Genomic DNA, 27,241 nt, shown 5'->3' with positions numbered 1-27,241 from the left:
TGGTAAAATCATCCTGATAACTGAATACCTCAAGCTGTGGACAAACACTTCTGCTATGTCATCAAGCTTATTTGAAGAAAGATAGATTTGAAACCTTTCAGTGAGTAATTGAAAAGCTGTCAAATCAAGGTTGCTCTGTTTTAACCTGAAGAAAGTATTTTTCTTTGATGCCTTTTTTATTCTTGGGTTTCCTTTCAAGAATTTTCATTATTTTTATGATTCTACATTAATATTTATAAGTTTATATTCCACTTACTTTCTCGAAGCCCACATTAGACAAGAAGCTTTTAAAAATGTGGTTGTTCCTACCACTGTATATTGTGTGTGTTTTTTTAATTTCTAAAATCCAAACTATCTATATATTTTTTCATTGTCATAATTAATTCCTAAATTTGTTCTCTTTACCCAGTTAACTTACCATTTTACCCTGGGACTCTGTTTTAATAAAATTAATTTGTGTATATGAAATATTAAAAGAATTTATTGGGAGAACTGAACTCACCCTAGGAGTGAAGGTGGCATCGTTGATAGAATGCATGTGACCATAAAGTGACTGCTCACAGTTACCCTAAGAAGACACAGAAGAAATAAAATCAAGTCATTTTCACTCAGTATGTGAAATAAATCAAAAGGCAATTAATTTTATTTGTTTTAAAGTATTATGCTAAGTTTCCTTATACTGGGGCAGTATATTCCTCTCAACTTTTCTTCTTCAGGGATTTCTCCCCAACCCTGGCAGATATCTTAGCCTCCATGCAGGCTAGGATGGAAGTATGACAGAGTTAATACCCATTCCCCCATATACCTTGACAAATGGGGGATGGAAATTAATGATTAATACCTGAAACTTTGATCCCTTAGAGCTGAGTTGTCCAATCAAGTAGTCACTACCCAGCCGTAGATATGACTACCTACATTTAAACTAATTAAGATTTTAAAAACTCAATTCCTCAGTCATACTAGCCATCTTCCAAGTGGCTATTACAGCAGATGATGTAATATAGAACATTTTCATCATCAGAAAATCCTACTGGACAGTGCTTTTTAAAGGAATGCTTCTAAGGCAGTGTGTTCTACAATTATTCATCACAGCGTCCTCTGAAGTATTTAGTCTCAGTTGGCCACAGGGTAACTGGATCAAGAATGTATCCTTTATTGGGTTTGCTCTCTTCTTTAGCTCACTCTTTGCTTTTTTACTTCTACTTCCTGGAATAGCAACCAAATAAACTGCTTATTACCACTCCTGTCCCCCCAAAAAAGTATTGCTTTAGTCAAATAATAAAGTTAATACATTCTCATGATTAAAAAAATGCTAGCTTTTGCTATCAGCTACCTTTCAGAATCAGTCAAGGCTGTGCTGGTGACTGTGTCTTCTATGCTTGTCTGGGCACTGAAATTCTAGTATCCTCACTCCTATTCTATTGAGCTGGTGGTGAAGTTTCGCTAAATGACTCCATCTTGCAATTAGTATAGTTTTCAAGCCATGGGGCCAAGTAGTGAAGCCCTTAAGAGGGTACTTGTTTTCAGCACATCATTTCCATCACTGCTGGGGTTGTAGGTGGTTTTTTGTTAGTTTGTTTTAGATTATGAGATCATGTTTTAATTCCTGAGTTTTCAGTCTGGCATTATCAATATATGTATAAAAATGTTATAAAACATGTACAGTAGTATTTTTAACACAAACTAAGCATTTGTTTTATGAAAACTATTTCACATCTACCCATTCAGGTCATTTTTTCCAAATAATAACTAAAAATTAACTATAAAAATTTCAAAACATCAGTTTAAATTATTTCAAGCAAATTTGACCCATAACACATTACACAAGGAATTTTTTAAAAGATTTTATTTATTCATTTGACAGAGAGAGAGATCACAAGTAGGCAGAGAGACAGACAGAGAAGAGGAGAAGCAGGCTCCCCGCGGAGCAGAGAGCCCAATGCGGGACTCAATCCCAGGCCATGGGATCATGACCTGAGCTGAAGGCAGAGGCTTAACCCACTGAGCCACCCAGGCGCCCTACACAAGGAATTTAAATGTGGGGAGTTTTCATTTAAACACCAATTTTCAAAGGGCATTCTTAATTATCTTAGGGAAATAACACAAATATTATAGAAGAACCAAAGTAGAGAGTTATATCTGGAATATTTTTGTAGATTCTTGTTATGGGCTAAAATTCAGATTTAAAATTCAACAATGTATTCATTCAACAAATAGTTTTGAGCAATTAATCTATGTCAGGCACAATTCTAGGTGCTTAGGATCTGTCAGTGAATAAAACAAAGAACCATGTCTTCATCAACGTTACTTTATAAGGGGAGAAGATGGGAATAGATATTGTAAAAATATCTATTAAATAGCTATTAAATAAAAATATCTATTAAGATAAAATATTTTTAAAAGATATAAAGTGTGTTAGAAGATCACAAGTTCTTGTGAAAAGAAGAAAAGTCAAACAGGGTAAGGAGTATCATGAGTTTTGAGATTAAGGGGCTAAGGGCAAACCACATTATCAAGTAGAATGATACGGTTTGACTACATTCAAAAAGTAAGGTTTGAACAAGGACGGAAACAAGCCAAGGAGATATCTGGACGAAAAGCATTTCGGAAAGAAAGAATAGGTAGAGCTAGTGTTTCAAAGATGGGAGTTTATCTTGTGTGTTTCTGCAATAGTAAGGAAGTCAGTGTGGATGGAGAGATGTAAATCAGGAGAGTACTGTTACTAAAGGGCTTCATCTACTCTGATTCATTACCTGGTATTTACTTAGTCCTAAACCTTTATGGATGGAGGAAAGAGTACAGCAAAGATTACAAAATGAGATATGAAAGAGTATCATCATCATGTCTCATCACAGTTATAGGACATTCATGGGATAGTTTGGAACTAAGCAAAGGTGGAAAGGCTTAATAACTAAGCTCTATTTAGTCCTCACTATTGCCATTATGTTCAGCAAGTTAAATTTCAGATATTTATTCACATAATTAATACATGCTCTTTATCCCTTTTCACTGAATGCAAAATTTCCCCACAGGAATTTAAATTTCACAAAAATATGTTGAAATACTATGGCACTCTTTCAGGATTCCTCTCCTCTGCTCATGTTATTCTGGTTCACTATCTTGATGCTGCTATAACTTTAATCCAATTAGGCTGAGAACTTCAAATCCTCTAAATTTCCACAGTAGAAATAAATTACTTACAAAGCCAAAAAGGCACCATATAAGATGCCATAATTAGCTTTCATATATTATCCTAGGAATTTTTATGGTTAATTTTCCTTGAGAATTAATATCATATATAGTTATATAATATTATACCTGCATAGTGGGGGCTAATATTTAAAAGATAAATATTTAAATTAGCAAAATGTTTTTTTGCATTATAAAAGTTTTACGCTTGGTACTCTTCTAAAGTGAGAAATCTCTAAACTCTTTGATTAATTGTTAAGGAAAATGGAGTTTTCTGATTCAAATCCTGAATGCCAAGTTTTAATTCAAAGTGGAATCTCTAAGGCACTCTTGTAAAGCCCTGGAAATATGGGGTTATAATGGAAATGCTGACGGACCACATTTGTGCTGCTATAACAAAACCTGACTTGAAGATAAATGTTTCATGAATTAAGAAAAGTTAAAAAAAAAAAAAAAAAAAAAGCTTTTCTATCCAGCTTTGTTCCCAAGATAAAAGTGAGTCTACTCTTTTGGTGGTATAGGGAATATGTGGGTTACTAATATTCTAGTCTGCAAACAGCCTTAATCAAAAGCAATACCCAAACCGGGATGTTAAAATTTGGAATATCTTCTTTGATGAATTCTTGTCAGAATTGTTTTCTTTCAAAGAAGTGGAAAAAAGAGATATAAAAAAGGGAAGAGTCTTATAAGAAAAAAAAAAAAAAAACCATGTGACCCAACATGTCATTGCTCCAGTATTCATTTCTCTCAGAAAAGCTATGGGCAGTGATTTTAGCTATCACTGGCCCTGGGGACAGACATGTCTGGGACTTAATTCTTGGATCTGCTATCTGATAGCTGTAAGACCTTAAACAAATTGCCTCCCTTCACTGTGCTTCTGTTGCCTCATTTAATTCTCAAAACAAACCTAGAGGTTAAATATCATTACCTCATTGGACATTATGTTCGTGGACTGCCTAGCACAAAGTGAGAGTTTAACAAATATCAGCTCTTAACCTGCAACATAAAACCATGGAAATGCTGATGACTTCCAGCCGGAGGGAAGCACCAGCAGGATATGAAAGCAGCAGGATATGAAAGAACAGAAAGATATAGAGGGCAGAAAAATGGCCACTTTAGCTCCCTTCCTGTTCAACTGTCAGTGGTCCTGTTTTCTACCTAATTCCATTGCTCATGTTATGTGGGCCCTCTCCCATGTCTACAGCTCCACCTTGTCCAGTGATGTTCTCCTTCCCCTGACCCTTCAGGCTTCCTGTTGTTGCTAGCCCTTGGGGACTGTCTTTGTTCCCTTAACCCCATTCACACTTCTGTAAACATTCAACTTGAGTTTACTTCATGTGTCATCTGTTTCCTGCTGGTGATAATGAATGTGAGATATAATATGCAAAATCATTTTTTTAAATTTCTATTCAGTGTACCAGAATTTATTGTTTATGCACCACACCCAGTGTTCCATGCAATACGTGCCCTCCATAATACCCACCACCAGGTTCACCCAACTTCCCACCCCTGCCCCTTCAAAACCCTCAGATTGTTTTTCAGAGTCCATAGTCTCTCATGGTTTATCTCCCCCCCCCCAATTTCCCTCAACTCCCTTCTCCTCTCCATCTCCCCATGTCCTCCGTGTTATCTCTTATGCTCCACAAATAAGTGAAACCATATGATAATTGACTCTCTCTGCTTGACTTATTTCACTCAGCATCATCTCTTCCAGTCCCATCCATGTTGATACAAAAGTTGGGTATTCATCCATTCTGATGCAGACATTTTGGCTTACTGCTTCTCAACTGCCTGTCTTCATTCTTGCTGAGTCTTTTCCTCTAAATAAATGGCACTACCACTTGCTCAAAGAAACAAACAAACAAAAACCTTAGGCAATCACAAACATGAGAATTAGAATACTTCTCCTTCTACCCCAACCCCCATACATCCCTCATCCAGCACATCAGCCTTTTCTTCAACATAAAGCCCTACTCTGCCCACCTCTGTCCCTTTTTACCATTACTCATTACTACTCTGTGCAGGAATTCAGCTATCATACTGAGCCCAAAGACAGCAGGAGCATCCTTACTGGTCTCCTTACTCCTACTCTCCACCAACTCCTCATCTCCTGCTCACCGTGGAGTGATCAATAAAACCTAGATCAGATCACTCCATGCTCCTGGTAAGAGTCACCTGAACAATTACCATCATACTCAGAATAAATTCCAAACTCTTTACCTTGTTTCAAAGGCTCCATATTATTTGGCTCCTGTCTGCCTAACTCACCTCATCCTTTACCATTCTTGCTTCTCATACACTGTGTTTCATGAATATTTTCATGTCTCTGTATGGTCAGGGCTTTCTGAGCAAAAAGCACCACACCTGGTTTAAAGGATGATTGAATAGCAATCCAAACCTAAAGACAAGAGATCTGTGAAGAGATTTAGGTGCATCTCCCTCTGAGGTATTCCTTTATATTTCAGGCCTTGCAAGCTTAGAGGCTTTTCTCTTCCCAGAGAGGATCTGTTTACATTTCCAACAAAGGTTCTCTCCATCCTCTCTCCCTGTCACCTTGTCTCCTTGGAGGGGGCACAAAGGCTCTGACTTTCATAATTTGGGGGTTCCTTTCTATGATATATGACTCCATTGTACTTGTGGGGTACACCTGGCTCTTGCAGCGTCCTCTCCATGGGGAATGCAGAAATGGCAAATCAACATAAGCTGCTCAGTGAGTAAATAAACAGTCTGATCACTGATCCAGAAATCTCCTGTTTCCTTTCAGGATAAATAAATAACTAAAGATAGACAGAAAAACAACATAGTCCCATTAGCCTTCTTCTAACAGGCCTAGGATGTTCCTGTCCTGGAACCACCTGTTTTCTCTACCTTGGATGTTCTCATGTAGCTAAATGCACGTCCTTGTCCTTCTTCCCATTCTTCTTTCAACTCAAAAACATTTTCATTGATGTCTGATATCTAATATTCCTGCCTCCTTTCCTGAGTCCTCTCCTACAGTGGCAGAAACTTTCATGAAATCCCTTTCCTTTTTCTCTTGGGCACTCAGCCAGACTTGAGGTCAGGTGTTAACCATGTGATTGAGTTCTGTCCAGTGTGATGTGTGCAACCATGAAAAAAGTTGCATTTAGGCCTGGCCCTTAAATTACCCCACACAATCCTTTAAGGTCTTTATTTTTGTCTGCTTGCTGGGCTTCCTGTTAAGTGTTGGTACCCAGCAAATACACCACCCTGTTTTATTTTTTTCGTATCATTCATCATGAACTAAAATCATTTAAGAATTTACTTCCTTATTTATTATTAGTTTCTTCCTACTGGAATATAGTTCCACAAGAGAAACTTGTTTGAAACTTACTTATCCTGTCACCAGTCTTATTATCCCCAAGGCCCAAGACAGCTGTGGTAGGATTTAATAAACAGTTGTTGAGTAAAAAAGTAAACAGTTACAGAGTGATCACAACTGAAAATTGGAAAAACAAAAACAAAAACTACCCTCACCAGATATCTCATTTTGATAAACAGCTGGCTCTTCTTCACAATATTTACTTTCGTTTTGATTAGTCATGTCATGTAATGTGCACAGTCTTATTCCTCTCAACTCCTTTTTCACAACATGGTTCTAAACCAGTCGCATATTTACCCATTGACTCTGTCATTGTCTCTAAACAAGTACATGGAGATAGTTGTTGACTCCCGGGGGAAGGAGACAGCTTTACATTTACTGCGTGTTTATTACAAAACTAAAGCCTTGTGCTAAGTGCATTATTTATTATTACATTTAATCCTCACAATTCATTTTATTACATTTAATCCTCACAATTCAATGACATGGGTACTATTGTAACCCATTCTAGGTATGAGAAAACAGAAGCACTAATCCATCATGGAAAGAGTGCCAAAGGCAAGACAGTAACTCCTCTTTGTTGTAATTACAAAGTCATCTATCCCTCAATGTGCAAGAATTTGAAGGGAAAAAGGTAGAGGCAGATTTCAATGCCATTTGCCAAATTCTCCCAATGTTTTTCCTTTCTTTAGATGTGCACATTTTGCTCCCCTCAACCCTGCCGTCCCCCATGGTTGTGTGGTGACACATAATGATATCTGGCCCAAGAGTAGTGAGTGAAAATGACATGTAATACTCCTCTCCTATTCTCTCCAACTCCACCTGTCTAGCACCAGAACATTTAGATCACTCTCGATCCTAGGGGAGTCAGTGAGCAGAACCTCCCCTTCCAACCCATGGAGGACACAGACCCAGAGTGACATATAAATAGTGCTGTGTTTTGGAGATTGTATGTTACTGTACACAACCTAGCCTTACTTGACTGACATAAACCCTATGCAGGAAGATTAATCTTACTAAAAACTTTTTACTATTAATAGTGCCATGTGAAAAGCTGAAAAAATATTAAAATAATACTTGATAGAAGCCTAATACTCAAGACAAAAGAAGAGCTTAAAAACTCTTGAAAATTTGTTCTACTATAAAATCATAAAATAATCATAAGACATAAAATCACAAATAGTCATAAACCAAGTAGCCAAAAATACCATCACTAAAATCATTAAAGAACTAATATTCACTAACTTATTTTCTCCTTATAAGAACTTAATTATTTGACCAATGGATTCAATATTCTTTTGGGGGAAAAAAAACCCAACAATAAAAAATATAAAGTAAGCCTCCCCAACTCATAGTTTTTGCTCTTGTTTTTAATAAAGCTATCTTTTAAAATGTCTTTTTAATGTGTTAAAATGTCTTTAGTGGCATACAACATATAACTTAGGCATAGGAAAATGCACAAATCCTGGGGGCTTAACTCAATGAATTTTTATCATACATAGATAGAATTTTTATCTGTGTATGTATCTGTGTCTGCCATTTAGATTAAGATATAGATCATTCCTATCACTTCAGAAAGTTCCCTCATGCCCTTCTAACTAAAAATATCCCAACATTTTTTTATTAACATTATTTTATTGGAGAAAAGAGATATAGGAATATGGTTGAAAACTTAAATAGTATAGGAGACTATCTAATGAAAAGTTAGTCTCCTATTTCAGACCATCCCAAATGCAACCACTCTAATAGTTTAGTCTTTTGTGTATCTCCTGGGATAGTCTGTGCACATACATTCACTTTTCTTTACTGTGTCATGTTATCTACCTCAATTCTTGGGTAAAAGAAATCACACTATTGAGCATTTTATAAGAGAGGATGCATATTGTAGTGATAAAAAATGTGATACTAGAATAAAATTGCGGGGTTTAAAATTCAGCTCATTGGAAAGTGATTGTCATATTTCTCATTTATATAAATACAACACTTAGTATTTTATATACAGTAACTCTTTTCATCTGTACCCTATGAAACTGGCAATATTTAAATTCCCATTTATAGTTGGAGAAATTTGTGTAAAGAAGTAGCATAATGCCTACACAAATAAGAGATATTACTAATTGTAAGTTAATTTGTAGTCTTTTCTATTTCTTGTTCTATTTATATTTTGTTGGCCACTGAGAATTAAAAAGAAAATCACCACTTGCCTAGGAAAAGATTCATTGTCATGGTAACAAGCTCTAGAACTAGTTGTAAACGTGTCCAATCAATTAGTAACAGTTCTATAGCCCTGCTTACAAGTAAACAACCAGAACTGGTTTTGAAACTATCTAATTAATCAATGACAACTAACTTCTGTGAACACTTCTTGAAAAGCCAAATAGCATCAGATTCATGACTTGAAATTCAGCCAACTGGCCAAAGATTCACTATAGTGTACATGTACCTAAAGCTCATATTAACCTTCTTCCACCTCAATAACAGACAAAAATTAAGTCTTAATAATCAACACAAACAACTCTTCTAAGACTGACCTAATCCACTCCTACCTCTATAATTAACTTTCCAAAATAAACTCTCCACAAAAACTGGATATAAAATCAGCAATTGGGTCTGCTCAATTAGTATAACTCTTCTTCACAGAAGTATATGATAAATATGGTTTTTTTTGGTTTCAGATATTGACTGGTGATCTCATCTGTTGACACTATAGAGAGGACTAAGGGTGTTTTAGTTGGCTAGGGCCACCATAACAAAGTACCAGAGACTGGTGCCTTAAACAACAAAAAAGTATATAAAAAAATGATATCTTACTGTTTTGGAGGCTAGAATACAAGATCAAGGTATTGGCAGGGTTAGTTTCTTTCTAAGGCCTTGCCTCAACTTGTAGAAGGCAATTTTCTCCCTGTATCTTCACATGGTCTTACCTCTGCATGTGTCTGTGATCTAATCTGCTCTTCATATAAGACCATGAGTTAGATTGGAATAGGGCCCATCCCAATGACCTCATTTAACCTTAGTCACCTCTTTAAAGACCCAATTTCCCAATACAGTCACATTTCAAAGTACTAGAGTTAGGACTTCAACATATAAATTTGAAAGGACACAATTCAGTCCAAACCAAAGGGCCAAAGATATCTTGATTCCAATATTCATAGAATATCCTAGGAGTACAATAGATATTGGGGCATTAACTGGTTGCTGTGATATTATTTTATAGTATTTATTGTTACATATAGAATTTATATATATTATATCAATGTACTTGGGGCTAATATACAATTTCAAAATGAAAAGTTGAATTTTATGCCATATTTGAGCACACATCTAAACAAATGAATATTATGCATATATATAATGTAATGGTTAAGAGCACAGGGATTGGAGTGACACTGCTTGGATGTGAATTTGGGCTTTGCCACTTAATATGTCCTTGGAATGAAAAACTGCAAGTCTCAGTTTTTCATCTGTAAAATAGAAATAATATGAGTATCTACATGAGAGTGTCATTGTGAGGACTGAAGTTAATTCGTGTAAAATGCTTATATTGCTGCCTGGGACATGGCCAACTCTCAGTAAATGATAATTATTACATAATAACAATATGCAGATTACAAGTTCTGTTATAGCAGAGATGACATCTATTATATTCATCATTTCATAATGTTAACTGCAGAGATGAGTTGGCTCCTAAGAGCTATTCAATAAATATTTTTGAAATAGTATACACACATAGACACAGATGGGCCATTTTCTGGCAAGTTACTAAGCAAGTTTGGTAAGTTTGCCCTTCACCAACTTTTCTTTCCTTCACCACTTGATCTCCACCTTTTCAGGATGAAAGGGTTAACCTTTCACAATTTTTTATTTTATGAAAGAATCCTCATGGAAAAGAACTCTAGGAAGTGGAGCCCTCCCTAATCATTGAATTTCACCCCCATTTGACAGTTGCATAGAAAAAGGTTTTATGTACATTGTTTCCTGACCATAGCACCATCTCCACTCAGGAACTTCATCAGCCCTGCTAGACCCTCATGTCACAATACAGAAGCACTGTCTCCTCATAGCTGTATTCTTGTATATATTTCTAGAAAATAATTACTTAAAGTAAAATACCTAAAATATTTAAGAAAATTGACCTAAATAAAACTTACTGAAGTTAAAGAGAATTATATTGTATAATTGTATTCTCTGCATTTTTTTATTAATTTTTTATTTTTTATAAACATATATTTTTATCCCCAGGGGTACAGGTCTGTGAATCACCAGGTTTACACACTTCACAGCACTCACCAAAGCACATACCCTCCCCAATGTCCATAATCCCACCCCCTTCTCCCAAACCCTCTGCATTTTTATTTCAAATTTTATGAGCAAAGAAAATTGCTATCAAAGACAAAGCAAACTCTGTCCAAAGATGAGCAGAATTAAAGTTTATACCATCTGTGAGAAAAATATCCTACTCATTACCAGCTAGATGTATATGTTTCTATTATAGCTACTACCTTAATTATCAAGTTTAAAAATTAATGTCCAAGAATTTTATAAAAGTCCTTTTCTTAATTGAACAGGGTCAAATATTTAATATAACAATTTATATAACATTCAGATTTGCTACAAATTTTTAATAACTTTGTGAAAGCAAAGAAATTTAACCTTATAGGTTTACAAATTGTTAAAGAAAAGCATACTCTATTATTATTACTGAAACAATCTCACTGGCATAAAAATTGGAAACAGAATAATCATTAACAAGGATCCTGGTTTTTGTTATTTCATATAAATAACTAACCATGTCTGTGAAAGATTGATTGCAGCTTTTAAAATGTTTGCTGAATCCATGTGTAATTAAGATGAGTTAAATATGCAAATCAAGTCTAATTAGCTTCATTTATTAATGTTAGTTTGCCTTGCGTCTACATAATTTCTGCTGTGGATTTTTTTTAGTACATAGTATTTTTGATTTCTTTGTTCTAGATGGAATTGCTAAAGAAACCAGCTTTTTTTTTTTTTTTCTAGAAGGAGAAAAAGCTTTCACATGGAGTTCTGTCTAAGCGCCATTTAGAAGTGAGGGTTTGAAAAATGTTCCCAGTAGCATGAAAACTGACTAAATTTTTATTATATATATTTCCAACCACCCTCCTTTAGACTGTATTTAATTATTCCATTTCATCAAAGCAGCAAACCCTCTGGGAATTTCTTTTGATGAAAATGAGCTTTTGTCACAATATGTCTATCACAGTGATTAAGTAGAACAGAGACTGGGTAGAACAGGCAGCATCAAATGAACCAAAGTTGTCTGTAGAAGTACCTTTTCCTTGACAAACTATCTAAATTTTCCTGCATTAATAAAACAAAACTCTGCATGTAAAACCACCAGCCTTGTGTAGTTTGTGTGGAAAACATTTAAGTTGGGCATTTACAGGAAACCTAGTTACTGTAAACAAGACAGTGTTGAGACCCACTGTGTCAGGCAACAGTGAAAGGAACAACAAAGTGGAACAAGTATTAAAGACAATGATGAATATGGGATGATGTCCTGAAGACAGAAGACATGACAAGAAAGAGGAAAGGGCAAATGTACGGAGATTACTGAGCGGAGGCAGTGGAACCACAGCCTGAAAATAGAAAAACTGAAGTAATAGGAAGAGTCAATCTAGCAAGGCCTTGGAAGTAAGGGGTTATGGAGAAAGGAAGAAAAATAGTGGAGAATGATGTAAAAGATCTTAGACTGAAAACACAAAGGGGAGTAGACTTTGCAATGAAAACACAAGGAGGAGATTGTTAACATTGTTAAGAGTGGACTCAGGAATAGACGGGGATGAACTGGATAAATCCAAGGGGAAGGAACCAAAATGGAAGGGAAAGTGGAAAGTTTTAGCAGGTCCGGCTGCCAGACACTGCAAAGGGTGTCAGAGCCCAGAGCAAGGGGCAAGAGAAGCCAGGAGGAAAGCCAAAAATCAGAGCCAGAAATAAGGAATAAGGAATCTAGCCAGGATGTTGAAACTAAGGGTGCAGGATAATTAAAAGAGGACCCTGACCTGGAGAAATCCGATGCAGAGCCAGAGGAAATGGTCAGAAGAGGACGTCTATAGTGGTACAACTTTCTTGAGTTCTAATGACTTCAGGCTGAGATGATGACACTTGCCCTACCTTCTTCTAGCATCCTTCCCTTAGTGCTGCCCTCCTAAGGATGAAAAAATAAAATGAGTTGGAGAGAAAAGCACAATACAAAAATATTGATATCTGCAGCAAATTTAAGAGGTAGACTGAAAATCTTGTAGGTCCTGGTGTAGAAGGCTACAGAAGGCTGTATTAGTTTCCTAGAGCTGCTATATCAAAGTACCACATGGGGTGGCATAAAATTAAAGAAATTTATTCTCTCACAGTTCTAGAGGCTAGAGGTCTGAGATAAGTATCAGCAGCACTGGCTCCTTTTGAGGACTCTGATGAAGAATACATTCTATCTATGCCTCCCTCTCAGTTTATGGTGATGGCTGGAAATCCTTTAGAGTTCTTGGCTTGCAGAAGCAGTGTTCCAAACTCTGACTCCATGTTCACATGGCATTGCCATCCATGCTTCCATCTTATTACAAGGACACCCCCTCCCTACTTCAGTATGATCTTATCTTAAACACTTACATATGCAAAGACTCTACTTACAATCCAGTACCATTCAAAGAGTATTGCAGGTGAGGACTCAAACATATCTTTTTTGGGGGACACATTTTAACCAACAACAAGTGATTTTCTGTTACATAAAAGTTAATTGAAGGATTTAATGCAGTATGCAGATTAGAGTCTTGGTGTGATCCTACTTCTGGGAGGATCCAACTTCTGAAGAGGTCTCAGCTGAATTGTTTTTCCGTAAGGGGATAGAGAAAAGAGACAGTGATTACCTTAACTATATACATGCTCTTTAACCATTTAATTTTTTATGTAAATAAATGTTTCCATTCATTTTATATTACTTGATATTTTACATTACATTTGAAAGCATCTAAGAAAACTTTCCTCATATAGTAGTTCTCAAAGTGTGGTCCTGGACCCACATCACCTGGGAATGGTTGGAAATGTACTTCAGACCCACAGTAACAGAACTCCATGGGTGTACCTAGTCACCTCTTTTTGTTTGTTTGTTTGTTTTTCCCCAAGACTTTCTGGTGAGTTTGGTTTGAGTGCCAAGTGATTCTGCTTAGAGAAATTTGCCTATGATTAGGGAAGCAGCTGTTAGGTGAGGGTTGGAGTACTTTGACCTAAGTAATTTGTGTCTTGAAGAATTTTATTAACAAAAAGGGCCATTATAACACTGTTACCTTAAGTCATTCATTTAAAAAAAAAAAAAAAAGATTAGAATATCTTTCCTGTGGTTAGCATTCTTTAAAAAGGCTTGTTTGCTCTGTAGGACTTATTTGAGACATTTCTGGGACCAAGATCTCCTACTGGAGTCTTGGTGGTGGTTTTAAGACTTCAGGTCTTTCTGTCATTCTGCTGCCAATATTCCTTGGTCTCCTTCACTTTTGTTTACCATATGCCAGGTGCCCCACGAGTCTCATATATTAAGTGATGTAATTTATTTATTACAAAAATATTATCATAAATACTATTATACCCTTTTTAAGAATGAAGAGACAGAGACACCAAGAGGTTAAGTAAATTGCCCACATTTACACAGCAAGGAGTGACAAACATAGATTCAAATCCAATTTGAACGATTGCAAAGCCCATATTCCTCCAACTACATACACTATTTTGTGTAATTTAGAGACCTAAATAGCCACTTAAACTAGTCAGAATTAATTTGCTTTTCTAAATTCTCTTTTTCATCTAAACCACATATAAAATGTGTTGGTTTAGGGTTTGGGTTTAAAAAAAAAAAAAAAGGCAGTATCATCACTCTGATCTCCAGCTTCTAGATTTTCTGAGTCTGAAGTCTGACTGCTAAAAGAACGTAATTAATAAAAATAAGTAACAGAGAGAGGAGGAGCAAGATGGTGGAAGAGTAGGAGACCTAATATCATCAGGTCCCAGGAGTTCAGCTAGATAGTTATCAAACAATTCTGAACTCTTACATTATCAAAACAGGAGATCAAAGAGAAGGGCAGCAATTCTAGGAACAGAAAAGTGACCACTGTCTGGAATGTAGGATGTGCAAAAACGTGAATCCCAGGAGACACACGGGAAGATAGACTGTGGGGGGAGGGGACTGCTCCCAGCAAGTGGTAGAGCAGCAGAGCACAAAATCAGAACTTTTAGAATTCTGCTTCACTGAGGGACATTGCTCCAGAGGCTAAGCAGTGGGTGGAGCCCTCCTGGGGACAGTGTAGTCTCAGGACCCTCAGGGTCAAAGAAAGACCAGGAGTGTCTGTGTGTGGCCAAGCTCCCAGGTATCAGAGCAGGGAGGCTAGCTGCAGAGATAGAGCTGAGGAGTGGACTCTCAGCTTAGGGTTACCTTAAGCCATGATCCAAGGCACAGTCGGGCCATTACTCTTTGAGTAAGGATTCCACAAGTGGCAGATCCAAGGATACATCATCCTATCTCCTCCCAGAGGAGCAGTGCAGGAGCATGCTGCAGGAATCTGCTGGGTTTAGAGACTCCAAATGGGGCCATGTACCAGAGATAGAAAAGTTCAGTCACAGGCTGGGTTAGCATGGAGTGCAGCCAGAGACCAGGGAGATGGGCATGACTGACTGCTTTTCTCTGAAGACACACTGAGGAGTGGAACCCCCAAGCTCTCAGCTCTTCCAGTACCAGAGATTGGGAAGCCGCCATTTTCATTCCTGTCGTCCAAAGCTATATGGAAAGCACTCAGGGAACAAAAGCTACCCAGAGCAAACCCAAGCAGATTGCTTAGTCTGGACCCTGGCAAGGGTGGTGCAATTTTGCCTTGGGCAAAGACATATGAGAATCAATGCAATAGTCCCCTTCCCCAGAAGTTCAACAAGAACATCCAGCCAAGATCAAGTTCACTGGTCAATGAGACTGCAAAACTTCAGATATACAGGAATACAGCATACGGAATTCATGGCATTTTCCCTGTGATTCTTTATTCATTCAAAGTTAAATTTTTTTAAATTTAATTTGCTTTCTTATTCTATTTTTTTTAATTTTCCTCTTTCTTATTTTAATGTTTTTTAACCATTTTATCTTATTAATACCTTTTTAAAAATATTTTTAAAAATTTTCAATGTTACACTTATATTCTATCCCTTCATTGTATTTAGCCTTATTTTCTCTATACATATAGGTTTTTCTTTCTTTAAAATTTTGGGATACAGTTTCTTCTAACAGATCAAAATATATCCTAAATCTCACACATGACTTTGTCCTAGTCTCCAGCCTGATCACATTCTCTCCTTTTTCTTTTCTTTCTTTTTTTTTTTGTTTTTTTCAACCAACTTCTTATCAATTCCTTTTTTAAAATCATTTTTAATTTTCATCTTTACAATCATATTCCATCCCTTCATCGTGTTTACCCTTATTTTTGTATATATATATTTTTCTTTCTTTAAAATTTTGGGAGGCAGCTTTTTCTAACAGACCAAAATACACCCAGAATCAAGTGTGTGGCTCTGTCCTATTCACCAGTCTAATATATATATATATATTAGACTGTTCACCAGTATATATATATATATATATATATATATATATAAATTATTCTAATATTGTTTCATTTTATGCTATCACTTATCTCTCAAATTCTCTCTCTCTCTCTCTATATATATATAATCTCCTCCCGCTTTCTTCTCCTGGTTTCGGGTCTCTTCCAATTTGGTCAGTGTATATTTTCCTGGGGTTGTTGCTAGCCTTTCAGTATTTTGTTCTCTTATTCATCTATTCTTATCTAGATAAAATGACAAGGAGGAAAAACTCACCTGAAAAAAAAGAACAAGAGGCAATACAGATGGCTAGGGACCTAATCAATATGCACATTAGTAAGACATCAGATCTAGAGTTCAGAATGATGATTATCAAGGTTCTGGCTCAAAAAAAAAAAAAAACCATGGAAGATACTAGAGAATCCCTTTCTGGAGAAATAAAATCCCTTTCTGGAGAAATAAAAGAACTAAAATCTAACCAAGTAAAAATCAAAAAGTTATTAATGAGGTCCAATAAAAAATGGAGGCTCTTACTGCTAGGATAAATGAGGCAGAAGAGGGAATTAGTGATATAGAAGACCAAATGATGGAGAGTAAAGAAGCTGAGCAAAAGAGAGACAAACAACTACTGGACCACGAGGGGAGAATTTGAGAGATAAGTGATAGCATAAAATGAAACAATATTAGAATAATTGAGATCTAAGAAGAAGAAGGGAGGGCAGAAGGTATATTGGATGAAATTACAGTAGAGAATTTCCCTAATGGGAAAGGGAAAAAGCATCAAAATCCAGGAGGCATAGAGAACCTCTCTCAAAATAAAAAAAAGTAGGTCAACATCCCCTTACTCCCATCATGTAACAGTAAAATTTACAGGTCTTAGTGAGAAAGAGAAAATCCTGAAAGCAGCTTGGGACAAGAGCTCTGCAACATATAATCGTAGGAATAATAGAATGGCAGCAGACCTATCCACAGAGACCTGGCAGAAAGGGCTGGCATGATATATTCAGAGCACTAAATGAGAAAAATAAGCAACCAAGAATACTATATCCGGCTAGGCTGTCATTGAAAATAGAAGGAGAGGTAAAAAGTTTCCAGGAAAAACAAAAACTAAAAGCATTTGCAAACACCAAACCAGCCCAACAGAAAATAGTGAAAGGGGTCCTCCAACAAAAGAGAGAGACTAAAAGTAATAGACCAGAAAGGAACAGAGATAATATAAAGTAACAGTCACCTTACAGGCAATACAATAGCATTAAATTCATCTCTCTCAATAGTTACCCTGAATGTAAATGGGCTTAATGTCCCAAACAAAATACACCAGGTATCAGAATGGATAAAAAAACAAATCCTATTAATATTCTGGCTACAAGAAACTCATTTTAGACCCAAAGACAACTCCAGGTTTACAATGAGGGGGTGGAAAAGAATTTACCATGCTCATGGACATCAAAAGAAAGCTGGGGTGGCAATCCTTATATCAGATCAATTATATTTTAAGCCAAAGACTATAATTAGAGATTAGGAAGGACACTATATCATACTTAAAGGGTCTGTTCAACAAGAAGATCTAATAATTTTAAATAGCTATGCCTCTAACATGAGAGCAGCCAATTAGATACACCAATTAATGACAAAATCAAAGAAACACATCGATAGTAATACAATAATAGTAAGAAAATTTAACACCCCCTCACTGAAATGGACAAAAAGATCAACAAGGAAATAAAGGCCATAAATGACACACTGGATCAGATGGACATCACAGATATATTCAGAACATTCCATTCCAGAGCAACAGAATACACATTCTTCTCTAGTGCACATGGAACATTCTCCAGAATAAATCACATCCTGGGTCAAAATCAGGTCTTAACCAGTACCAAAAGCTTGGGATCATTCCCTGCATATTTTCAGATCACAATGCTCTGAAACTAGAACTCAAACATAAGAGGAAAGCTGGAAAGAACTCAAAATCTTGGAGGCTAAAGAGCATCCTACTAAAGAATGAATGGGTCAACCAGGAAATTAAAGAAGAATTGAAAAAAATTCATGGAAACAAATAAAAATGAAAACACAACTGTTCAAAATCTTTGGGACACAGCAAAGTCTGTCCCAAGAGGAAAATATATACCAATATAAACCTTCTCAAGAAACAAGAAAGATCTCAAGTATACAACCTAACCCTACACCTCAAGGACCTGGAATATGAACAACAAAGAAAGCCTAAACCCAGCAGGAGAAGAGAAACAATAAAGATCAGAACAGAAATCAATGAAATAGAAACCAAAAGAACAGTAGGAAAAAAATCAATGAAACTAGGAGCTGGTTCTTTGAAAGAATTAATAAGATTGATAAACCCCTGGCCACACTTATCAAAAAGAAAAGAGAAAGGACCCAAATTAATAAAATCATGAATGAAAGAGGAGAGATCACAACCAATACCAAAAAAATACAAACAATTATGAGAACATATTATGAGCAACTATATGCCAGCAAATTTGACAACCTGGAAGAAATGGATGCATTCCTAAAGATGTAAAAACTACCAAAACTGAACCAGGAAGAAATGAAAAATCTGAACAGACCTATAAACAGTCAGGAGATTGAAGCAGTCATCAAAAACCTCCCAACAAACAAGAGCCCAGGGCCAGACGGCTTCCCAGGGGAATTCTACCAAACATTTAAAGAAGAATTAATACCAATTCTCCTGAAACTGTTCTAAAAAAAATAGAAATGGAAGTAAAATTTCCAAACTCATTTTATGAGGCCAGCATTACCTTGATCCCCAAACCAGACAAAAACCCTATCAAAAAGGGGAATTACAGAACAATATCTTTGATGAAAACTGATGTGAAAATTCTCACCAAAATACTAGCCGATAGGATCCAAAAGTACATTAAAAGGATTATTCACCACAACCAAGTAGGATTTATTCTTGCGCTACAAGGTTGATTCAATAACCACAAAACAATCAATGTGATACAATACATTAATAAAAGAAGGAACAATAATCATATGATACTCTCAATAGATGCTGAAAAAATTGACTACTGCAGCATCTTTTTGTTTTGTTTTAATATTTTATTTATTTATTTGACAGAGAGAGAGAGAGAGTGCACAAGTATGCAGAGCAGGAGGCAGAGGGAGAGAGAGAAACAGGCTACCCACTGAGCAGAGAGCCCGATGTGGGGCTTGATTCCAGGACCCTGGGATCATGAACTGAGCCAAAGGCAGACACTTAACCAACTGAGACACGCAGGTATTCCCACAGCATCCTTTCTTGATCAAAATACTTCACAGTGTAGGCATAGAGGGTACATACCTCAATATCATCAAAGCCATCTATGAAAATCCCACAGCAAATATCATTCTCAAAGGGGAAAAACTGAGAGATTTAGCTCCTCTAAGGTCAGTAACATAGCAGGGATGTCCACTATCACCACTGCTATTTAACGTAGTACTAGAAGTCCTAGCCTCGATAATCAGACAACAAAAGAAATAAAAGGCATCCAATTTGGCAAAGAAGAAGACAAACTCTTACTCTTTGCAGATGATATGATACTTTATGTGGAAAACCTAAAAGACTCCACTCCAAAACTCCTAGAACTCATACAGGATATCAGTAAAGTGTCAGGATATAAAACCAATGCATAGAAATCAGTTGCATATCTTCAACAGCAAGATAGAAGAAAGAAATTAAGGATTTGATCCCATTTATAATTGCACCCAAACCATAAGATTCCTAGAAATAAACCTAGCCAAAGAGGCAAAGATTCTATACTCAGAAAACTATAAAGTACTCATGAAATAAACTGAGGAGGGCACAAAGAAATGGAAAAAAGTTTCATGCTCATGGATTGAAAGAACAAATATTGTGAAAATGTCTATGCTACCTAAAGCAATCTACACATTTAACATGATCCCTATCAAAATACCATCAATTTTTTTCAAATAAATGGAACAAATAATCTTAAAATATATATGGAACCAGAAAAGACCCCAAACAGCCAGAGGAATATTGAAAAAGAAAACCAAAGTTGGTGGCATCACAGTTCCAGACTTCAAGCTCTATTACAAAGCTGTAATCATCAAGACAGTATGATACTGGAACAAAAACAGACACACCGATCAATGGAACAGAATAGAGAGCCCAGAAATGGACCCTCAATTCTATGGTCAACCAATCTTTGACAAAGCAGGGAAGAATGTTCGGTTGAAAAAAGACAGTTTCCTCAACAAATGGTGTTGGGAAATTTGGACAGCCACATGCAGAAAAATGAAACTGGACCATTTCCTTACATCACACACTAAAATAGACTCAAAATGAAAGTCCTTGATGTGAGAGAGGAATTCATCAAAATTCTTGAGGAGAACACAGGCAGCACCCTCTTCAACCTCAGCTGCAGCAACTTCTTCCTAGGAACATTGCCAAAGACAAGGGAAGCAAGGGCAAAAATGAACTACTAGGATTTCATCAAGATCAAAAACTTTTCAAGTAAAGGAAATAGTCAACAAATCCATAAGACAACTGAGAGAATGGGAGAAGATATTCACAAATGGCATATCAGATAAAGGGCTAGTATCCAAAATCTGTAAAGTACTTATCAAACTCAACACCCAAAGAACAAATAATCTAATCAAGAAATGGGCAGAAGGCATGAACCGACAATTCTGCAAAGAAGACATCCAAATGGCCAAAAGACACATGAAAAAGTGTTCAACATCACTGGGCATCAGGGAAATACAAATCAAAACGACAATGAGATACCACCTCACAGCAGTCAGAATGGCTAAAATTAACAAGTCAGGAAATGACAGATGCTGGCGAGGATGCAGAAAAAGGGGAACCCTCCTACACAGTTGATGGGAATGCAAGCTGGTGCAGCCACTCTGGAAAACAGTATGGAGGTTTCTCAGAAAGTTGAAAATAGAGCTACTCTATGACCCAGAAATTGCACTACTGGATATTTACCATAAAGATACAAATGCAGTGACCTGAAGGGGCATGTGCACTCGAATATTTATAGCAGCAATGTCCACAATAGCCAAACTATGGAAAGAGCCTAGACATCTATCAACAGATGAATGGATAAAGAAGTGGTGTGTATGTGTGTGTGTGTGTGTGTGTGTAGATACACACACACAGTGGAATACTATGAAGCCCTAAAACCCAAAATCTTGCCATTTGCTACAAAGTGGATGGAACTAGAGGGTAACATGTTAAGTGAAATAAGTCAATCAGAGAAAGACAATTATCATATAATCTCTCTGATATGAGGTATTTGAGAGGTACGTCATGGGTTTGTGGCAGGGTAGAGAGGGAATAAATCTAACAAGATGGGACCAGGGAGGGAGACAAACCATAAGAGATTCTTAATCTCAGGAAGCAAACTGGGGGTTGCAGGGGTGGGGTACAGGGAGGGTGGGAAAAGGTGGCTGGGTTATGGACACTGGGGAGGGTATATGCTATGGCGAGAGCTGTGAAGTGTGTAAGGCTGATTCACAGACCTGTATCCCTGAAGCAAATAATACAGTATATGTGAATTAAAAAAAAAAAAAAAGAATGTGAAAGTTAAATTCAAGAATGAAAATAGAAATTGAAGTTTAGAAGATACACTTAAAAAAATTACATAATGAACACCAAACCACATTTTTAACTGAAGAATTACTATTAATAATTAAATTATAATGATAACATGATTGCCTAAATCAAATAAACAGAATATGGCTAGGAAAAAAAAAATAAGTAACAAAGACTATGACTTATAAGACTCCCTACATTGTCTTTCATCTAGTCAATATAAAATGTCTTCACTATTTTCTTAATTTTTCTTAAGCATTGCCATTTCAACAAGGATTGCCCGATTCTAGGTATTGCCTGAAATTTACTGAGAATTTAAACACAATAAGTTTTTGCATTATGGCCTCCCCGGGAATTCTAACTTTTTAACTTGGTTCATTTAAGAATTGCTATGAGTAATGGAACATGATAACTATAGTAATGTTTAGCATTTTAAAAACCATGAATTTGGAACATAAGAAATTATTTAAACCAAGTGATTTCCCTACCAGATTGTGAGGTTATTATTGCCAAGGGCAGTGATATATAATTTGGTTAGTATTCATAGCTTTTCTATGGTGCTCTATATATCATATGCCTAATACAATTTGCTGAATGCATTAAAGAAAAAGAAAGCTAAATACTGCCTTCTGATGGTGAGGTGGGAAATGAAAAAAAAGTTAGTGACATTTTTTTTTTCTCGGGAGTCAGAAGAGCTAATCTTGAAGTATTTCATGTTTTTCTATATTACTTTCTATTTTGTTGAGATTATCTTTGCTTATTAACTATGTATGTGTATTAGGTTTAAAAGAAGCAATGAAAGGGCAGAGATTTGAGGTGCCCTGAAAGATCTAAACACAGACTCCACAGGTAGAACAAAGATGGATCGTCAAGCCCTAACCACTCTTCTCACTGGTTGCAGCTGTCTTCCACTATGGTATAGAAGGCAACTGAGCCAATATCCTCCCTACTTTACCCTGGGCAAATTGAATTAAGTAAGTGAATGTATGGTATCTGGATATCTGAAAGATATGCCATATAAGGAAATTATTTTGATAAGGGCATACAGTTATATTTGAAAATAATTGTATGTACATGGAATGTACACTCAAACTAATTACATACTTTTTTTAAGATTAATTTTTAAGTAATCTCTCCACCCAACTCAGAGCTTGCACTTATAACCCTGAGACCAAGAGCTGCATGGTCTATCAACTGAGCTTGCCAAGCACCTCCTAATTACATATTTAATTTTATAGAGAAAAGCCTGTTTCTATATGTCTATGTATCTATGTATATCATGTCATTACCTCAATCTGTAAAAAAATATGTTATAGTAAATTTCCCAATAATATTATTTTCTCACAGGATTATATCATATTTATAGTGATACCTCAAATGTCAGATTTGTTCAACTGTTTAAAGAGGGAGAAATGTAAAATGAAAACTCTTGCAATTATCAGACCCACAGAAGATGTGAAATAACTAGTGGAATAACCTCTGATCACTACACTTTTAATTCCTGTCAGACATTTTTGGGGGGTCTGATTTGCTGGTAGTTTTTTTTTTTTCCTCTTCTGGAAATAAGATCCCCTGTGTCCACTAAGCTGCAGAATCACACAGATGGGCTCTTGCAGACATTCTGGGACTACTTTGCCTTCCTGCCTCAAGTAGATAGAGTCAGAGGGTGTACTGGAGCCCATCTAAACAAAGCTGTGTCTCTTAGCCTGAGTTCTTTAGAAAACGGAGCCTGATACAAGCACTAATGTGCTAATGCTTTATTTGGGAGGTGCATACCCAGAGCAGCTAAGATGAGAAAACAGAGTAATTGAGGGGCAGGGAAGATATGAGGCATTCCTATATTGGCTTCAAAGAAGAACCAGCAGGTTGTACTCCCTGGCATACAGGATTTCTGTGGACAGGAGGTAGGGGAAAAAAAAAAAAAAAAGATTGAATAATCCATGGGAGGAAGGAATAGGATTCAGTTCAACTTTGGTTCTTGGAAACCAAAGTCCCCTGTATTTCTGGGGTCTTACCACTTAGGTACTTTGGCAGCCATGTAATATGCCTTATTCCACACCTTCCAGGGTCGTGTCTGAAAGTGATCAGTGAAGTCAGTATTAGTATTCTTGGAACACGGCTAGTCGGCTTGCCTCAGGGGGCAGCCAAGGGGGCCAGGGAGAGGGGAGAACTCAGCATTGCCCATAGAAGTGAGTGAAGGGCTCTGGCTGGGGCAGTCAGCAAAAACATGTAAGATTTATTTCTGAAATAATACCTGTTTCCCAAACTCAGAATAGGGACTTAAATTTTACTTTCATGTTAAGTTGATTTCTAGGGGTGGATGAGACCTAAAACCCCAAATTTGTGGTATAAATTCTTTCCAACACATGTACAGAGGGAAAAAAATGAAGTCTTCTATGTTTAGAAGAATAAAGAAGACATTCAGGTAGGAGCAGAAGTAAGAGAGAGAGAGAGCATAATCTTAGGATCCCTGAGGTTCTTATTCCTGATTTCAGTCCTTTACAAGGTACAGTTCTTGCCCTTAGGTACCCAGAAACTTTTGTGACCTTGTTCATATTAAATAGTTTTTCTTGGGGCACCTGGGTGACTCAGTTGGTTACATGTCTGCCTTCCGCTCAGGTTATGATCTCAGGGTCCTGGGATCAAGCCCCACGTGGGGCTCCTTGCTCAGCTGGGAGTCTGCTTCTCCCTATCTCTCTGCCTGTGGCTCTGGCTGCTTGTGTACTCTCTCTCTCTCTCCCTCTATCAAATAAATAAATAAAATCCTTTAAAAAATAGTTTTCTCTACTTGCTCAAATTAGTTTCTTTGTATATGGAATCTAATGCAATGGATGATATATTCATACCATCGGATTATATTCATAAATGAAATACCAAGAAGGTATTTCATTTATGAATAAAACAACCTTAAGTGTTGTTCTTAGGTTTGTAGACCTAGGTTCTTCCCTCTTCTCTTCCTACACCCTCATCTAAGGGGCCTTGGTTCATGTCCACAGCTTCTATGCATATAGGTATGATGCCTTTGAAACTTCTCTCTCCAGCCCAGATCTCTACATTCAACTTCTATTGATCACGGTATGATTGGATGATCCCATGACACTGACTATATCACAAACTGAATTCATTACCTTGTGCACAAATCTCTCTAACTCGTGCTCTGACCCCTGCTTCCTTATTGAGTTTGTCCAACAAAAAAACAATTAACTTATACACTACAATCATAGTTCAAGGTATATGTTAGTATAAGAACTACAAAAGACCAAATAACTTGCTAAGGCATCTTATATTTAACAGACTCAGTATTTGAAAACTTGTTTGTCAGAATCTGAAGACTGTTATCTTTTATTTTTGGCAAAGGCTCTTTCTCAAAACACACATGCACACACATACATGTACCCACACACATACAAGAATAGAACTAAGAAAAATAAAACTAATTGAGATATTCTGATTTTTACTTTAGACCATTCTCTTAATTTCATCTTACTTTAAGTCATGTCCTTATTTTAGTGATGGGTTTTAATTTACAGCCAATTCTCATTTATTCATATGTTGCTGATCTTTTGGGAGGAAAATTCGTATAAAATTCTTAACCCCCAGATAGTTTCTTTCTGTTAACCAATACATTGTAGATATAATTCTTCAAGATCAGGTGTTGTGTCTTCAAGTACTGCAGACTAATTTTAATATTGGGCTAAACAAACTTTAATCAAGAAGATAAATATGCCTTAAATCATGCAAGGCATTCTAAATTCAAACAGAAGTGAAAATGATTCTTGGATTATACCTACCATTATTTTCCATTCATTTAAGATTGAATATATATGTTTTTGTGTAACTCTGTATTTAAATATATGCTCTGCTATATAAAATACATATTTAAATACATAAAAATGCATTCAAATATAGACATATACTTAACTTATCTTAATAAGTTTTTGATTCCATATAAAGGAATATGACTGAGAGATATTTTCTTTTGCTAATCAGTTGTAATCAAGGAAGAAATCTTTGCTTAAGAAAATCAACAATTACATACTTTTGAAAAGTCTAAACTCAAGCAGTTCTTGAATTTACAATCTGTTCTACTACAGACATCAGAATGCATTATCCTTAAGCACAACACATAAAGACATAAAGAGCTATGATGATGTACATTGAGATAAGAATAAATCATTTTCACTTAGTTATTATCATATTCGTATTTCCTTGTCTTGGACTTAATGAGTAGGGCTGTATTTGAAGTTTGCCTCTGTTTTAAGAATGGATGTTTAGTTTCACCCTGAGGGTGTGTGGTTTCTCTCTGTATATTTCTATTTTATTTTTTAAGAAAACATTTTTATTGAAGTATATAACAAGCATATATCAAAGTGTTGAGATCACAAGTGTTTAAATGGATGAGCCTCTGCTAAGTGAAAACACCTAGGTGAACTTACAGAGGATTATTAGCACCCAGAAGCCTTCCTCATGCACCCTACCAATCACTGTCTGCCCTTAATGTAATCCCTGTTTTGATTTTTATCCACCTAGATTAGGCTTTTTTCTAGTTTTACATTTAATATAAATAAAATTATCAATTAAGTATTCTTGTATTTTTAAATTTTTTTTTGCAAGATTCATTTGTGTTGTGTGTACCAGTATTTCATTATTGTGTTATATTATTTTTCCTTTTTTGTGGTATTCCAGTGTATGAAGCTATTGTATTTATTGATTCCACTATTGATAGACATTTGAAGTTATTCTAGGAAACAGCTATTATAAATGATGTTATTATAAACATTCTTTTTCCAGGTACTCAACACCCTTGTCAACAGTATTTCCCATCTTTTCAGTTTTATTCATTGTAGTGGTTGCATGGTACTCTCATTATGTTTATTTATCTTAAGATTTTATTTATTTATTTAAAGATTTTTATTTATTTGACAGAGAGACACACAGTGAGAGAGGGAACACAGACAGGGGGAGTGGGTGAGGGAGAAGCAGGCTTGCCTTCAAGCAGGGAGTCCAATGAGGGGCTGGGACCTAGGACTCTGGGATCATGACCTGAGCTGAAGGCAGATGCTAAACAACTGAGCTACCCAGGTGCCATTTATTTATTTATTTATTTATTTAAGAAAGACCAAGAGCAGGATTATTATTTGTTTTTGTTATTGGCTACTTGTGCAATTTTTTAAAAAAGGATAAAGGGCTAAAATTTATCATTAAAGTTTTTACCTTAATGGTAAAAAGCTAAGAATGGTCTGATACATTTCTGCTCATAGTCACACATATGCTGAGTGGTTATACAAATATGACTATATTAAAAATGCAAATATCAATACGTTATGGGAACTAAATCCAAATTTGGTTATCACTAAAATTGAGTTCCCTCAAGTGGGAGAATGCACTAAATTTCACATTTGCATTCAACAATGTAACATAATGCATTGTTGAAATGCATTACATTTGAATTTTTTAATTTTAAGAAAAATCCTAGGCTTCCTAATTAAAATACATTTTATTCTATTTTTTCCCAAGAATGATAGTTTTTA

General features: G+C 36.1%; 1 protein-coding gene across 1 annotated transcript in view; it reads right to left on the bottom strand.

Moving 5' to 3' along the window:
- SPAG16 (sperm associated antigen 16) overlaps positions 1–27,241 on the bottom strand; it is a 1,019,820-nt gene that overhangs the window by 319,248 nt on the left and 673,331 nt on the right. The window contains exon 14 of the mRNA XM_059392666.1: positions 503–568. Within this exon, the coding sequence (XP_059248649.1) occupies positions 503–568 (66 nt within the window). The remainder of the gene's footprint in view (positions 1–502; positions 569–27,241) is intronic.

This window comes from Mustela nigripes, chromosome 3, assembly GCF_022355385.1.
Source record: "Mustela nigripes isolate SB6536 chromosome 3, MUSNIG.SB6536, whole genome shotgun sequence".
Lineage (NCBI taxonomy): Eukaryota > Metazoa > Chordata > Mammalia > Carnivora > Mustelidae > Mustela > Mustela nigripes.
The sequence above is the reverse complement of the archived record's forward strand: the minus strand, read 5'-3'. Positions and strand labels throughout refer to the sequence as shown.